The sequence below is a fragment of the Dermacentor variabilis genome, chromosome 9 (assembly GCF_050947875.1).
Source record: "Dermacentor variabilis isolate Ectoservices chromosome 9, ASM5094787v1, whole genome shotgun sequence".
In the NCBI taxonomy this organism is placed as follows: domain Eukaryota; kingdom Metazoa; phylum Arthropoda; class Arachnida; order Ixodida; family Ixodidae; genus Dermacentor; species Dermacentor variabilis.
The window spans coordinates 62,712,504-62,730,897 of NC_134576.1; the positions used below are offsets into that span (position 1 = coordinate 62,712,504).

An 18,394-nucleotide genomic window follows, 5' to 3' on the forward strand; every position below is an offset into this window, starting at 1 on the left:
CTACAGTCCTACTAGCAATTAGCAAGCATGTTTCATTACAAATAAAACCAAACCTTAGTATAACAAACATGGACATAACAAATTATCAAGCGTACTTAAGTAAACATAAAAATGTGTGTTGTTAATATCAGCATGCAACAAATACATGCTTATGACGAATATCAGATATGACAATGTTCAAGTGCACTTCTCAACCATGTTTACTGGTCAGCGGCACTAATGAAACACAACATCCTCAACAGGCAGTGAGCACCAATACGGTGAGGCGCCCCTAGCAAAAGATGCTTGAGGTACTTCGGTTTGACAGCTGTAGCAGACGACATGGAGCAAAAGCCATACGCACACTAAATGAAGCTTTGTTCAAAAACTCGGAGCAAAGTGCGCAAGTATTTTTTTTCTATTAACGCATACCCAGAACAATATATTCATCCTCATAAGAACGACCTGGAACTGAACCAAAGCAAGCAGTGTTTATATTACATCTCACTTTCAATAAACTTCAAGCATCAATGCATACAATGCTATATCAATTGAGCTGAGGTGGCAGTTGTCCCAAGTTGAGGGGCACAAAGCCCTCATGTGCAAAAGCATACCAAGTGCTTTTCCACCATCATTAAGGCTCTTGAATGGTAATATTCAACTTGCCATTGTAACTTGCACGTGTAAGCATCACCATTGTACCCTCTTCAGATGTCACATGGTCTCTAGATCACACTTCCTGCTTCTCTCTGTAATCCATATCAAGCTCACTGCCACCAACATTGCCCTTCTTACTGCTATACAATAAACTACTAGTTCCTTCTTTCCCTATTGCTAGGGAGATCCCTTATTCTGGCTATTTCCTTGTATAAACACTGACAAAATTAATTACTGACTGCAATTCTTGAATGACTGACTGAATGCCTCTTAAGTTCAATTCGTTAAAAACACGACAATGTCTCTTACAAAAATCTGTTTTAGTTCACCCAGTGCACTGACACCAATTTGGCTGTTTGCTGAACAGTAGATGATAGACCAGGAGCAATGCAGCTTTATGTAGATAAAAAGGGAAGAAAGTGACAAGGGTTCGGAAGATGACAGGAGTTTACAACCAGCAACACTTCTCCAGATATTTTACCTGCACCTCAAGCTATGCGACTTCCAATTTGTTGTCAACCACCAAACAAAGAGCCGAGTTAGCTTGTTAACGAATGTAGTGCATTGCAAATTTTGTTTAGTGATATTTAATTTATTAACATTATCACACAATTACTTATGATTGACCATATGCTGCTACAACCAGCAAAATTACAGGGAGCTCGCGCAGGAATTTTACCGAGCAATGACTAGCTGTTCTTCGTCTTTATTTAGTTTGTTGACATGTCGCACTACTATGCTCAATACAACAAATCCATTCCAAACCTTGAAATTTTATTTTAGAACCTCACCTTATTATAATTATTTTACTATCCATTAAGAGCTAGACATATCTGTGTAAACCAACACAACAAATTATCAGTAGCACAGTGGCGTCTGTGTACATCACACCTTTTATTAATGTGCTTGTCTTTCTAGTGCTGTTAAACATCAACATACAAAATGTGCCAAGCAGCCCACATGAAAATGTTAACCTTACAAGATCTTAAAAAAAGAAAACTACACATTTTCCCACTCAATTCTCTGCAGATAATTGAAGTTTAGCACCATGCATTTGACAGGTTCATATGGCTTGAGATAAAACAAACATTACCATATTTATTTGGTTATAAGGCAAGGTTTTCACCCAGAATCCTTAGCCTCGAAGTCACCTCCTCCCCCACCTTAAAAGCAGAGCGTGGGCTATGTGCTAATTTTGCTTTAGGTGGGGAAAAAAACGCAGCATATGGCACAATGCGATAAAGGCACACTATAAAGTGAAAGGTGCGCTGCTCTAAAGCCACACCTAAAGGCAAAATTCGCATATAACCAGTACAATACATTTTCAAGCTAGTCTCGGCACATTCAAGAACCAAACGTGCTGTGCGTGTGATGCCACTGTTCTACACATTTCACACAGTAACAAAACCGGAAGCAGTAGAAGGGGGGTAATGCCATGCAAAAAGCTTACAAGGTATCCCAGAGCCTGCTTATTGTTGCTTCAGCAGAGTCACAAATGGCTGCATGCAACATTACAAAAGCTACGACATCGCCAATATCGGCAATATTTTCATGAAAGGCCTCTGTTATGTCATTGCCTAGTGCCCCCTTTTACACCAAGCAGCAATATTTTCATGCCCACTTTGTTTAAGTATGTGTCTTGCATAGCACATAAGTTAGCACTGTCAATTTTATTGCAGCGCATCACATCATTAAACGGCACTCATTAAAGGCAAACTGCAACGAAATTGGGGCCACATAAAAAGCCTAGTCTCACAGAGTGTAGACGCAAAGCAGCCTTTGTACAAATTTTTTTTTAGAAATATAAGTACATGCTTCGTAAAAAAGATTGCAAAAAGAGATACTTTTGATAAAGGGCAAGGGAAAAAATAAAATAAGAGACAGAACGACATTATACTTGTCAAATATGATGCAGAACCCGGAAGGCCGAGAGACAACAACGCAGTGTCTGGGTAACACCTCGAGATCAAGTGGAGCAATCAGCACGAGGAAGATATGGGAATCCGTGTTCTGGGATCTAGCCACCAGAAGCCTGCGTAATCTTCTCAGACACTACAAAAGGGGCTATTAATAAAAGAAATTAGACAATTACCAACCCTCAATCAGCTCCGCCATGATAGGATATACTAGTCATTTATAACCAATTCATCTGAAGAGTAATTTCATTGCAGTTGGCTGTGGCTTTATATTTTAACATTCGCTGAATTCAGAAAATTACCATGTCTGTTGGGATTTAAGCAGCTCCTGATCTAACGAAACAAGATGGGAACAACGTAAGAAACATTTACACAGTGCAGAAAAAAGAAATGGCAAGCCACAAACAGTTTAAACAGAAAAGAACTGACTTGAAAAAATAAAAAAAAGTAGATTGAAAAGCAAATAAATGCAGCACTCTCTTGTTTACCCAACGACGTTCGACCCTTTTGCACAAGCTGTAGCCACAAAGGGTGTACAGAGCATAGACAAAACCATAATGAGCAAACAAAAGCATGTAAAAGATTTTTTCATCATTGGCTAAGTCGTCGATTCTTCCAATGCAATGCTGCAGGCCTCTTGGGAAGACCACAGCAACTTGTTCTGCAATGGAAAGCACGACAATTAGCAAGACCGCAAGACCTGTTTAAGCTCTAGCACTGCTTCATGAATATCCAAAACCTTTGAATTTCTAGGGCTCTTTCTCATTTGTCCCCTCGTCACACAAGAGGAGGGCCAATGAAAAAAAAGAAAGAATACCCTGCAAATACCCTGCTCAACAAGTTCATGAGCTGCTTTTTCCGAAAAAACAAAATCGTGGGGTGTTAACATCATAAGGACACACACTATGAGAGACCTAGTCGGGGGGCTACCAATAAGTTCCTGCCAGCTGGTTAAAAACGTGTACCAGCTACCAAAGTTAAAGTACAGTTGAATGCAAAAGTTTACAGACCACGCAGGCGTGTGCCAAACGACCTCTTCGCAATGCCTCCGGTGTGTCAGCTGCCACTGAGCTAGGCTTTAACTGTGTCCCTTCTGCTGTCTGATGGTGTGTCAATGTTCTTGCTTGGCACCAGGTTTTTTCCGTTTCTCTCTTTCTCATACAATGCATTCTTCCACAGCCATGGTGATGCGCTCCTGTCTTTGCAGCAGTATTATTGGAACCAATTTAAGTCGCACGCCGCTGGGCTGATATCAGTGCGTGTCACTGGGCTGCGGACGAGGTTGAGAAAGTAGAACAGCACCATGTCGTACAAGGATATTGACACACCGACAAAAAACAAGCGGACTCATAGGACTCATTTCCCCGCCAACGCTGCTGCAGGTGTTGCACTGCTAGGTGGTGCAGAGAGGTAGTTTGGCATGGGCTTGTGTGGTCCACAAACTGCTGCTGTCGACTGTGCATGAGCTTCTTCGCACTTCATTCCCATACAAAATGCAGCCACTGCAGTCATGAATCGAATTCATGACCTCCTGCTCGTGGTTTTTTGCACAAACAGTAGCCAGCAAGAATGCACAAAGCACAGACAAAACAATATTGAGCACACAAATGGCAGTCTGTATTGTGAGACAAGAACACACAAGAAATGACCCATAAGATCAACCACACAAGCCTGCCAAGCTACACCAAAGCAAAAAGATGCACTGAGTGTAAATTATCAGAAGGCTCCTGAAAGAAAAAAAAAAAGGTTATTCTACCTGCTATTTTACAGAAGTGTGGCGTCAGCTAGGAGTACTGATTCTATAGTCTGTTATTTTTGTCTTATAACACCGTTTTTAAATTAATTGAACAACAATTTTTGAGAAACACTGATCTTCTCAAACGATCTCTTCCTGCTTTGGCAAACAGCATCTGCTACTTCTAGCAGGCACTCGTTCATGAAGATGCCCTCTGCACACAGTTTGGGAGATTTAATTATGACCTGCGAAATAGCAAAAGTTGCTCTCACTGTCATCACTTGTCAAGAGTTGTTTTCTGGAAAAACTCTTCCCGTTTTTCAAGGGCAGATTTCAAGCTGTGCCGAACCATGCTCTCAGCAGGCCTACAGGGGCCACACTTGAGAGCTCTGCAGGCCGTGTGTTTACGATTCCTACATTATCACATTATGGACTACCTACCCACTGACCTAAGTTGGCGGGAAAACTAGAGACACAGATAGATAGATATATAGATAGACAGACAGTAAGGCAGAACCCGAAAAGTGCACAAGGTACCCTAAGGGCGCCAATCACATTAAAAAAACATCACATACTCGTCTCAACATGCTTTTCCTGTTCATTCTTCACACATTGCGACACAAGCCGGGCATGGCATGGCCAGCTGGCGAGCCGAGCTGGCGTGGCCAAAGTAAAGGCCAGCCATGCATTCTGAAAAGTGTTCTGAGAAAGGCTCTGGATGGAGTTGGCGAGAGCACGTGGCAAGGAGGAGAGAGCACCAGATCGAAAGGCAGCGAAGGTGAGAGAGAAATTACAGTGGCCCCAGAGTCGTTCATTGAATTCCCGCAGCTTTGCCATTCACTCCTCAAGTGTTCTGGAGAAGCACAGCTTATCAATGCAATCCTGGTTAATTTTGCTCTGGACGAGTTCCACTCGTCAACAGCAATAATCCCATTTTTTAAAGTGAATTGGACGAACTCGACCCATGCACTAAGTCCTTATTATACTACATAGGCGGTTGCAGTGCCAGCATTTGAAATACACATTTCACTCTTTTTTGTTTTACTACATAGGTGTCAGTACTTTTTCAGCACCTGGAAGGTCGTCGCAATGATTCAGTTTTCGTTTCCTACAACGTGGATGCCGGCCATTTTGTCAGTGCTGGAGCAGCATGTTTATTGTGGTCTTTGTTTTCTACTACACAGATGGCAGCACTTTGCCCACATTCAAATACCGCATTTTTGTAGTCACTCACGATTTGTGCCTTTTGGCAGATTTCGGATGATGGCGTCTGCCACTGACAGCTTGCACATGAGTTGCACGTGCAAAAGGAAGCCCCTGCTCAATTCTGACAGTGAAAGTGAGAGTAAAAGCAATGCACTAGAGCTTTGTTCTTCGAGCGAAGAGGACGATGATAGTTTTTTCATCGCTTCTTCTGCCAAAAGTGATCTACCATCTCAGCTCCCCCAACATTTGCACCCACCGCAGATTACCTCCAAGACAAGGTGCACAGCTACGGCTGAGCTAGAGGAGAAGATGCGCACCCACCTGCCCTCTCCCTCACACAAGCGCACGACTTGAACACATTACCGAGACGTGTATGGAGTATTGAGAGGACAATACTGGATACGTAGCATTAAAAAGACGCTGAAGAGCAAAATGATAATAAACTGGCAAAGTGTTCTTTCAATACCCCATGTTCATTTGTGGGAAGAGGTCTATAATTACTAGAAACGATGAAGGCAAAAGTTCCCATTCTTGAATTCAATGCCAAAACCTTAGCATCAGTACAACAGTGTAGCGTTTCAGATATGAGCGTACTTACTCGCATCTGGCCCTTTCTGGCATGGGAAAGATGTTCAAAACTTGCTTGGCTGAGTGAACTGCTATTTTATATTTAAATTAGTACTTCATTAACAATTAAAATTAGCTACACCTGAGGGGACATTACAGAAATCCACAGCGTCACGGCAAACCAGCGTGAAAACGTCATTATAGTGGTACCACCTGCTGTTCGTTTTTTCACCTTCTGTGGCTTTCCGAGCCTCCTCACATGGGAATAGTGGCCGATTTGCTCTTCCAGGAGCATCATTTGTTAAAACAGCTAGTTTTAGACTGCTGTTTAGTACCCCAAAGGGTGTTACGAGTTCTCCATGTGCAAACTACTTTTTGGATACCCAACTCACCGAGGTATATATACTGCCCATCTCTCTGCTCTTATTTTGCATGCACACCAACCACTCATATATGCTGATGCAGGCTTGTTGACTGTGCTTTGTTTTGGGCTTGTGTTAGCTCCTTTAACACTGACTAGTATCCACCTGTGTGGCAGTTACCTATGCTAGTGTAAGCGCCCTCTACACACACGACCTCAGCAAAGCCCAGATGTCCTTGTGCAACCCGAATCTACAACACTTCTTATGCTAGCTACAGCCGGAAAAAAACAAGTAGCATGCCGAATGTGGACGAAGTCAAACTAACGGGTGGTTTAGCTTAGACCAGACACATGTTTATGGAAGGGTTAAACAGCACTGAAAAGTGAGAGCAACTGCTCTCGAAATTTAAAAATTTCCACTTTACTGATGCACACAAATGCCAGCATAATAAATTAGAGTTGGAGCTCTGTTAACGAACATTTCATAGTAAATAACTGGGGCAGCAAGTAATTCGACACAGTGAAGCAAATTTAAAATTTGACAGACCAAGCTGTTTGGCATCAGCGGCTTTGACTGCTACACCGAAACAAAAAAATATGCAATGTTGGTCATAGTAAAGCATATTGAAGTTTTCAGGCAACCCAAATGTGTTTTCAAGCAGCAATAACATAAAATCACCTGCAAAAGCAACACTTATGTTCAATCTCTCATATATTCAAATTTATTGATGCACCAATGTTTGTGCTCTGGATGCCTGCATGTATTCTGGCCAGCAGCTTGGTATAGCCAGCTTGCAAGAAGCAACAGTAGGCAACAAACATTAACACTGACATCGTATGGAGTTGCACCAACTCCATTGCTCAAAGACAGCTGCAAAGCAAAAAGCAGCTTCTCAAGGAAAGAATTCAGGTTCCTTGAGAATAGTGTACAGCAGTTGCTAGGAGAACATAATTACTGTTATTTCCCGATGAAGCTGGCATCTTTCCACAAGCAATGAATGTTATAATGGACTCCTTAATTTTATACACACATCCCACTTTGGTCTAAATGTACTCAATCATTGTACTCTTGTCACACATTAGGAATAACAACCAACATTTTCCTCTTTTTATTCTCTCTCTGTGTGTGTGTGTGTGTGTGTGTGTGTGTGTGTGTGTGTGTGTGTGTGTGTGTGTGTGTGTGTGTGTGTGTGTGTGTGTGTGTGTGTGTGTGTGTGTGTGCGTGTGTGTGCGCGTGTGTGTGTGTGCGTGCGCGCGTGTGTGCGCGTGCGTGTGTGCATGCGCGTGCGTGTGTGCATGTGCGTGCGTGCGTGTGTGTGTGTGTGTGAAGTAGTTTAAAAGCAAAGTACCCAAAACAAATGAGTACTGAGTAATACCTGAGCTGGAGTAGCCCTTTAGCACAGCATTACCGCTCTACAATTATCATTATTGTTTCTTCTTCAACTGCACATGCACAAGGCAGTTGTAATTGTAACAGTCAATGAATACATCATGCTAAAATAGTTTAATAATATTAATGCCTGGCTACTACGCAGTTCGCAACTCAAGGAAAAAATACTTGAAGTGAGAAAAGGAGCAGTGAAAGTACTTCACAATGCTTTAAATTAAGAATAACAGGATTCGGAGAGAGAAGACATCCAGCCATCATGCCTGAGGTCACACAAGGCCAACCTACAGCAACAGTTCTAGATTGTGCTTTTTGTACAAAATTTATTAGAGGAGACAATTTGCAAACTTCCAAGCAAATTTCTTTAAGGATCACTACAAGTGACAGCAATATCACACCATATTGAGATCATTGTGTAACACACCATGTAAAGTCTATAAAGGTTTAACATGAGTACCACTTTTTGCAACCTCATAGCAACGGTGTGAAGCCACCTTTCAAAACCCTTCAAACAACCCTACAAAAGTGGGGGTCAACTTGTGACACTATTTTTGGTTTAGTTTGCTGTCTTGGCAACACAAGTTACTGCAGAAAGAACGACACAAGATGCATAAGTTTGCGCTGGCATGGCTAAGCTATTCTAGTGTGAGCTTCTGCATCACCAAAGCAGCATAGCAAGCCAACATATCAAGTTACAGAAAAAGAACAAACATAAATAGAGCACAACAAGAAACTAAAACTTGGAGAGCTGGAAAGAAATACGCAGAACCGTATGCACGAGCCAACATCATTACTCTTACTGATAACAATGCTTTCAAACTAGCAATGGCTAATACTGTATGAGTAACAGCTATTTTTGTACTCACCAAACATTGTTACTGTCTAGTGAGTGAGTTTCCCTGACCTGAGTTTGTGTGCATTTCTGTTTGTCCTTTAGCTAACATTGTATAACAGACAGCAGAAATAATAATTTCCTCTTTTTATTGTAACATGCTACATTCTTGTAACCTTTTGATACTGTTCTTACCATTCCCCACTGCAATACCCCTTCCCTGGCCTTGAGGGTAATACGAAATAAATAAATAAATAAATAAATAAATAAATAAATAAATAAATAGCTTGAAGCACATACTACCCATCTGTTGTGTTTTGCCTCACACACACAAAATGAACTCCAGAGAACAGAACACCAAGCTATAGGATAAAGACTCACAATATAAGTACAAAAATGATAGCTCAACAAAGGTCAGTCTAATGCCTGCTCTTGATGCCTCACCAAATCTTCTTTTATACTGACAGGCAACTTTCTATGGCTGCGCAGGCAAAGCTATGGAACCAAAGCACACGTTTAAGACCTCAGCTAGATATATCACCAAGTTTGATTGGTGCTCTTAAAGTGCTAACCTTAGAATACAATTTCATGTAATCGCTTTCAGCATTTACAGAAACGAAAAAAAGAAAGGAATATGCGTTAATGACGTTGAAATTATAAGTGCATTCAAAAAACAAGCATCTCAAGGAACATGGTGGTGCCTGTCCTCTCCTGTCTAACCATAAATATGCGGTCATTCTCGGGCTGCGTATTAAGTTTATAACAGATCAATGGCGCAACGAGACTTGTAACCTCGGCCATGAAGTCTGAACAACAAAAGATTTCTTCTTATAAGAGCATGCAATTTCCAGCATCCCTAAGCCAAACAGGACAACACCACAGAGACACCCAGTCTGAAAAAAACTAAGCATTCAAATTTGCATTTTCTTTCCTCTCAAAACAAGTGAGATAAAAAGCAGTGTTATGTAACATACCATGCCTTGTCGTACAGTTCTACTTAGCTAGTTATGCAGCCAAACAGGCAATTCTACTGGAAAGTTCCTGCCGACGGCTTTGGTTTTCAGTCATGGGTAAGCTGAAACTGAAGACGATATCAAATTGGTCTGGGCTACTTACCACTCTAATATAAGCAGAGAATGTCAACCCCTGTAGCCTTGCCTGCACAAGCGCAGAAAGATATCTACTAGTGTTGTAAAAGTGCATAAAATTATGCGCAAGAAAGTAAAGGTCCACCTGTGTCTGGCATCATTCTTCAAATGAAAAAAAGGTTTTTTCAAATCGTCGTATGGTTGAACATTAACATTAGAGCAACTTGTGGCTGACTGGATACACAACACTGCAACAACATTTAGTGTAGCAGTTAGTGCAAACTTGAAGCATTGTAAGAAGTGACTTGGAGAGACTGACTGTCGCTCGAAAAGCCTGGACAGCATGGCAAGTACGACAGTGACGAGAGGGAACTTTTGATAGGACAGCCAGTGGCCATCAAAAACTAAATTTTTCACCAATCTCACTCAAAGGCAAATCAGATTCTGAGGACAAAGGTACGTGTTTGCAGTGAGGCTCCAGCTTAGAAGTTGTGAATTTCGGAAAGTCAGCATTGCTCGCACATGCATGGGTAGTAGTACCCTTTTGCTTGAACCTGATTGCGAATTTCTTAGTGATGATTTCTGTGTGTACTTTTAATATGAATAATTGGTACAATGGATACAACTTTTGCTTCAAGCACTGCTTCATTAGAAAGAGGTCTGACTAGATTTTTGAAGTAATGCTTGACTGCTTGGCGCATTGGATTCGCAATACATACAGCACAGCGTGACAGACACGGAAGTACCGCTAACATGAGAATGAGACAACAATGAGAATTTTAGCAGCCTTTTCCACTGACAGAAAGACATCAATGTGCATGAGCAATACCTATATGTCTCTTTCACATCTGGTATTGCACGTGCCAATTCCCGCCTAACTGACGGTTTGGCCAAAAGTGCAAACGGGTGACAAGCAGCACAGCATTACACCCGATGCAGAAATATTCACAGTATTAGCTAGAGCAAACGTTCAGAGAAGCGTGCCTCTCTTCACACCTCTCGCAGCATGAAGTGATGCCTTATAAGTAGTCAAACCGTGTGTCACTGAGGCGCTTAAGTGTGGGCCTATACCAAGCCACGAAAGAACTGTACAAAGTCTCAAGATGAGCTGCAACATGCCCCTAAGACAAACTTGCAGGTCAGTCAAAATACACACAAAAAGCATGCATGCACATAAACTTGCTTCCCAATACTGCACAGCCATCATTTTTTGCTTGTGTTTCTCCACAATTTCAACACTGAAGTATTTCGTTGGAAAACGTGAGACGTGCACTACTGGCAACATATTTACTCCCCTGAATATTGCTTTTAGCCTAATTTTACCGACTGAGAACTGAAAACTACAAGATGGTTTCGTTCTGCTCAGTATGAAGAATGGCATCAGTTTCTACAGCTACAGCAATGGCAATGGTGACCACGCATTTGAAGCTCGAAAATGTTTACAGCAACCATTCCTGCAAAACTAATAGCACCAATGTACACCCAGTGGCTGAGCACTTCTTTTTTTTAAGCATGCAGGCCACATCAACTATGCTTCAGCAGTACTCTCGCAAAGTGCACCTTTACTCACAGCGCAAATGAGCCTACAGGGACAAAGGGACAGTAAAGTAAGAACAGGGACAGTAAAGTGCAGTATATGATGCCAACTGGCATCATGAAGCCTAGGATTGAAAGTCCAGTAACAAAGTGAATTACTAAACAATCTCAAAAACAAGTGGCCAATGTTGACCAACCTCCAGGTTCAGAATATGTGTTCATACTTGTGAACACGCCTTTGCAGCCGCCTTTGCAGCTGCAACTTCTGCACAGCTACGCTCACAGAGTAGCGCTGCCGCATCCCTCGCGAAGGCAGCACACAGCTTCACTGCTTGGTTGCACCGCTGTGGCGTCTCCGAATGTGCCCGAGCAGGTTGCTCTTGCGTGAGAAAATGCTCGGGCAGAGGTGGCAAGGGAAGCCCTGGGCAGTGCCATGCTTCGTGCTAAGGTGGCGCGTGAGGTCCCGCTGTCGCCCAAACTTCCTCTTGCACAGGGAGCACTGAGTGGCAGCATGCTGCTTCGACATGTGCGACAGGTAGCGCTCTCTCTTTCTGAAACTGGTGCAGCAGGACTCGCACACGAACCTCGGGCGGGGAACGACTGCATTGGCCTCCTGGTGGCTCACGAAGCTGTCGGCATCGCACAGCACGTCGGAGCCAGCTTCCGAATCACTATCATCCTCGATCTCTTCCTTGACAAAAGCTAGAGAAGGGGATACACCAGCTTCCGTGCAAGGCATGCCGCTGTAGCAGTGGGCTTTGTTGAAGCACAGGGAGAGAGAGAGAGGGTGAGAAAGAGAGAAAAAAGGCACCATAAGCGTTTGGCAGTAGAAAAAAACAACAACAAAAATCACGGGAAACTTCCTTCAAGATACACCCGAAGACGCCTTGAAAATGTGTTCATCAATACTCCGTTTCCCACTTTGCAGGCAGTGCTGCAGAAACTACATCACCAGTGCGGCCACGGATTATGTGGATTTCGCAGTGCAGTTGTTTTTATCCCGGAAAGGTTCTATGGAATTTCTACAGAATAACTGTGGAGGATTCCTATGGAATAACTAGTTCACATAAGAGAACTGCAACTTGTGGGCATTAAACTATGCAAAAATCCCATATTCTGAGTGCATCTTTGTGCCTCCGGTATGTGACATGCTGTGTTTTGGTTGCAAAGGTTAGCAGAGCACTGTGACCACTCGTCACAGATCACACCTCGCTCATTTCGTGGCAAATAAGTTCAGATCTGCAACATCTTCCATGTAATAATTACATTTTGTTTTGCAATGTTAGAAGTACAAGAGTTAACGTTATACAGTTAAACCTTTAATAAGACACAGTCGGCATAACTGACAATTAGCTTTGTTATATCAAAATTTCACTGCATTAAAATTCGACCTTTCATGCAGATAGGTATGCAATGGCCGATTTTTCCTATGGACAGGGGTAGTCACATTTTCTGAATTATGAGCCAATCCAAAACAGGGAATTTGAACTAGAAAAAGAAATTCACTTTGTTGACAATGGGTGACAAAAGATATGGTTTCATGCCATGTCAATGAGATCTTCACATCGGGGGTACGAAGAAAAGCCAGCCACGCCACCGGGCCTTCTCTGCCCCCACGGTTGATAGTGTCGCCCGCAGCGAGACGACGCTGTTGCATCAACTGCCGGCATTGGGAAGTGAATGCTTCGTCTGCCTCTCCCTTCAACGCGTCTCCGAAACTCAAGATTATGCAACCTGAAGTACTAAATGCGTGGGAAGACAGCCCACTTGATGACATGCCATCTCGGCATGTCTTATCAGATCTCATCGTAATGACACTCTTGTCGCTTTTGTTAGGGGCACGCAATTTGAGAGCTGCGTTCACAAGCAGACGCTTGTAGTTCAATCATTTGACCATCTGCGTTCGTGGAAGTTTTCATTTGTTGTGTTTGTATTCCATAGCGGCAGCAGTGAAATTTCTTTATATTGAAATTGTGTGTAAAGACACTTTGTTATATTGAGGTTTAAATACAAGGTATTCTAGGGACAATAAGTTATGAAAAGTTAAATACTTTTTTATACCGAGGTCTAGGTGAATCAAATTATATGATGCGCACCAGTGTCTTTCTTTTATTACTTGATGCGCTACTTTTTGGTGTTGAATGTAAGCAGTACGACATATCTCTCTAGCCTCATGAAACAAAGCATAAGTAACTTTGCTTAAGCAAAACACATTGATCCATGGTAATGAACATAGTCCCTGAACTCTTCAGCTCGACACAGAATTTGGATCAAGAACTTCGGTTGTAATGTACAAATGTTGGATTTTACAATCAACCCTATGGTGCATTCTTAACAGATCACATTCCAGAAAAACAAAAGCATCAGTTAACAAATGCTTTCGAGGTACAATGAGCTATTCCATTTTATACACAGTTCCTTAAATATATATAAGTAATTTTAATAACAGTGTTATGTTAGATATGCAGATGTGCTTTCACAGATGTTTATGTTCTTCACCAGACAATTTCTAAAAATAAATCAGCACATGCATAGCTAACAGAATTTATTATTACCTTTTAGAATTTTCGCAACTGTGGTATATGCTTATACGAGAAACTTGAAGACAGTCATATCTGAGGACAAATTCATTTTGTTGAATTCTTCTAAAGCAGTTGTGTTCTCAAGTATTCATAACCAAATTTCGCACCGAAACCCTAATTTCACACTTTGAGGCAGGAGTCTCAACACAAAAGACAAACCCTCTCCTGTGATATGGCCAACTGCAAGGAAGGATATGCAGCTGCTTTCCACTTCACTGGGCTGCTATCGCAAGGTGGCTTACCTATCTATCTCAAGCAAGATAGACAAAACATGATCAATAAAGTTAAATCTATTTTGCCACAAGCTTCTACAAAAAAGATTCTTATACTTCGAAAACGGCCAACTACTAGTCCAACAAGGAAACGAGGGGGCATTAGTACAGAATTTTTACAACATGCAATAATAAGCGGGACTGCACCAAGGCATGTTTGGCTTGGAAATAGACAGATCACATGCTACAGGTGCAATCAAAACACAAACGTCCAAGGGCATCTGACACACTTGAAGAGCAAAAAAAAAAAAAAAAAAAAATACAGGAGTGACAAGGAAAGTAACAAATGAAACATTGCTAAGGTGCACGCAATCATATCTTCCTTGCACAATCTTGGTGGCCTTCTAGGCACAAATGTGGCAGCCCATTCTGCAAGGGAAAGCATGAGCATTAAAGCAAATGAACATGAACAAGCAACAAAATCCACTGAAGCATGCACTGAAAAGATGTAAAGGTGATTGCCTGTTTGTATGTTTATAAACAAGTTTTTCTGCTCCTACTGTTTAATCACAAAAGTGTAAAGAACGTTGCACTTTCACTGTTTTCACATGTACTCTTTGTCAAAAGCATACAAGCTATGTTGCCTGTGACCACTAGGCTGACCGCAGGCAGTTCAACCCCTTCCATGCTATGGACAAGCTGGGTTTGTCCACACGTTTCTGGCAAAATGGCCAAGAACAAGCATAGTTGGTCGACGACAATTTTCATTTTCAAGCAATGCCATGGACAAGCTGGTTCCGTCTCAGTGGTTTTGTCGTGCCTCGGGTAGATGGTAGTACATAATCCGTGGGGCACTGCAACCAGGAGCAAGTTTATTCAAGTAGAACAGTTGGCAATTGGGGTCTTTAAAAATAATTGAGATATTTTGGGTCAGTATTCGGGACAAAAGTGTGCCATGGAAGGGGTTAATTGGATATGAATATAGTATCCTGGTGAATTTCAACAATGTCCTTGTTTGTCTCCCTGTGTCCCGCTTTAAGTTCAGCTGTTAAAAGTCCAGTTTAAGGGGTTCCTTTTGTATGCAATAAGTTCCAAATCCCTCAGAAATGAAAAAAAAAAAAACTTACTTGCTGTCCACATGTCTCTATTGCTAAGAGCGCCACAGCAACTGCATCACCGGGTGGAAAACATCTAGAGTGAAGGCGCAGAGCAGCCCGCGCATTTTCGCAAAAGGCTGTACGTGAGCAGTAGTACAGTGCGCAGTACAGTACAGTGCGTACAGTAGTACTACAGCAACATGAGTGTTGCTGCACTAGGGAAGGTCTACCGTGACTAATGTAGCTGTTACCACAGTTGAAGAATAAAAAGTTGTATGAGGTGCATGGGTCCACCATGAAGAGAAAGCTGCTACAACTAGCTATTGTTCCTTGCACCAAAAAAGCCGAGGAATGCCTAACAAAGTTATGAATTTGGCGTTTTCTGGCGCAAGGGCCAAGTGTGGCTAAAGAGTGCCGAGCTAGAGCTAATTAGCTAGCAATGTAGTGATGAAATGTGAGCGGTAGATGTGACACGGCTGTATAGGGGCCTTAAAAAGTCGCTTTAAAGTGCGTAAAATGCATGTGTTATAAAATTATGGCAATGGCTAATGAAGTATGCTATGAATACAAAAGAGAGATTAAGGATAGATGATATACTAGAATATGTCATTAGTGAAAATTACTGAGAAGCACTACTGCCTTAAGGATTCAACTGTATTTTGAGCGCTTTCTGTAATACGAAGAAACGGAAGCCACTCTACCATAGATGTAGCCCTAACGAACCTTTTAACCAGCCTTTTAGCCTTGCTGAACTGAAAGCATCCTTAAATGCATGTCAGAGGTCTGCTCCGGTCCCAACAGAGTTATGTATGACATTATTAAACACCTCCACAGAGACAAACAAATAACACTACTTGCACTCTTTAATACTACAGTTAAACCTCGATATGACGAACTTCAATATAACAAAATTCCCAATATCACGAAGTATTTAACTTTTCATAACCTCTTGTCCATAGAACACCATGTATTTAAAACCTCAATATAACAAAGTGTGTATGTGATTTCAATATAACGAAATTTCGCTTATGCAGCAAAGGAATGCCGAGACAATAAATGGAATCTTCTGGAGACACCAATGGTCAAATGATTGAATTACAAGCCTCCACTTGGGAGATGACAATGGTCAAGTGTTTGAATTACAAGCGTCCGCTTGCAAACCCACCTCTCAAATCACGTGTGGCGCCACAAAAGCCATCCCCGCAGTGGAGCTGCATCATGCTCCCTATAAAGTCCAAGTGGGATAAGATCCTGAGCTGCCCGCGCACTTTGTGCTTTAGGTGCAGGTGAAAGTGTGCGATGATAAGACAAGACAGATGGTGGCTTCATGAGTGCCGCCTTCTGGCACGAGCAAAGGGAAAGACGGGGAGGGGAGCTCGCTTCCGGTAATGCGATCAAGTGCGCACCCGAGGGGCAGCAGGGGAGGGGGTGAGGAGGAGGGGTAAGCTGGCGCAGATTTCTGGCGGGCGTATCGGCCGTGGGTGCGCATGGTTGTAAGCGTGGCTGAGCGCATACGCAGCCACGCACCTTAACTTAGAGGTAATCTGCCATGTGTGCAATCAGTGGGCGTGCGAGAGGGCGTGGCATCACGTAAGCTGTCTTCCTGCACATTTAGTATTTGTGGTTGCGTAACCTCGAGTTTCGGCGACTCATTGGAACGATTAAGCATTTGCTCCCTGCTACCGGCACTTTTTATGATAGTGTCGTCCCAGTGCGGGCGACGCGGGGGCGGAGTACAAGCGATAGCGTGGCTTGCTTCACTTAACTCGTAACGCTGATCTAAAGGCATTGTCCATGTGGCATGAAACAGTATCATGCGTCGCCGACTCCCAAATTCACCAAAATGAATTGCTTTTCTAATTCAAATTTGCTTTCTTCAATTGCCTGATGACTCACAAAATTCTGCCGCCTCTGCCATCCAAGAATAAATTGATCGGCGACTGTACTTATTTGCATAAAAGGTCGAATTTCAATACAACAAAATTTCAATATAACAAAACAAATTGCCTATTTTACCTACTTCGTTATGTCAGGGTTTAACTGTAATGGGTAGAGCTAGAAATGCTCTCGAAGTGCTCAGTAAGCACATCAGCCTAGGGGAGTATTCTGTAAGAGTCCACCTAGTGGACTGTCCATTTCGGCCGCTGATGATCGGATGCAGCTGTACAAGCGAGAAGGAGACGAGCGGCCCTAGCCAATCAGCAGCAGCCGAAATGACAAGGTAGACTTTTACAGACCCCCCCAGTCTTTCAGATTGTTTCCTTCATCATTCACCAAAGGCAGCAGATGGATTTGCTGCCCCTTAAGCTTTCTCAACCTGTTCCATACTTTCACCTCCTGTATGTGCAAATTTGTACCGGAGATAAACTTCTCCCAGCTTGCCCTCCTCGCTTGCCTTCGTGTACACCTTCTCTGTGATTTGATGTGCTTGAATTTGATGGGATTTTCTGCATGTGGGTAACGAACGAGTATTCCCCATGCTTTAATCTGTTCCCTGCATGCCTCCTTGCAGTCATCATTCCACCAAGGGACTTGCCTTTTGCATGAGTTACCGTTATTTGCCGAATGTATTTTCCTGCGGCGTCTATTATAAAAGTGGTAAAATAAGCTACTGCATCCATACTAAATTCCCTGATAAGATCTGGTGATAAATTGCTTGATTCTTTAAAATGATACCAGTTGGCAGAGGCTACTTTACAGAGGGCCATGTGGAGGGCATTCTTGTTGCTGTTTTAGGTTCAGTGTAATGGGGAAGTGGTCACTTCCATGAGGATTTCGGATGGCATTCCATTCCAAGAGTGAGAGAAGTGTGGCAGAGCCAATAGCCAAGTCAATAGAGGAGTACGAGCTATGTGAAATATTTTAATAAGTTGGCTCTTTCTTATTATATAAGCATGCATCTGATGTTACCAGTGTTGTGCCATACTACGAGCACCACGGGGCGACCACGAGGCGACAGGAGCTGCCATACATGTACCACGTGGCTACCACGAGGCGACGAGAGCTCCCACTTCTCCGCGACGAATCAAGAATTTGGCGCGGGCGAGGTCATCACCCTGCCCCGCCTGGTTCCTGCCGATGAGAACTCGCCCAAACCGGTTCCTGCCGACGAGGGGTCGCTGATGGGATTTAAGGGAGAACCGGCCCATTGTGAGGAGAGAGAGTTGCTTGCAGCCGCCCAGTCGGTCTGATGCGCTCCTACTGCTACCTGTATGCTATCATCCACTATCTGTAAATAT

General features: G+C 42.8%; 1 protein-coding gene across 2 annotated transcripts in view; it reads right to left on the minus strand.

Moving 5' to 3' along the window:
* Positions 1–7,757: 7,757 nt before the first annotated feature.
* The window catches only part of LOC142592740 (uncharacterized), a 37,767-nt gene continuing 27,130 nt past the window's right edge, over positions 7,758–18,394 (minus strand). For both annotated transcript variants that reach the window (XM_075704350.1, XM_075704351.1), the window contains exon 3: positions 7,758–12,020. In XM_075704350.1, coding sequence (XP_075560465.1) covers positions 11,590–12,020 — 431 coding nt within the window. In that variant the 3' untranslated portion in view covers positions 7,758–11,589. The remainder of the gene's footprint in view (positions 12,021–18,394) is intronic.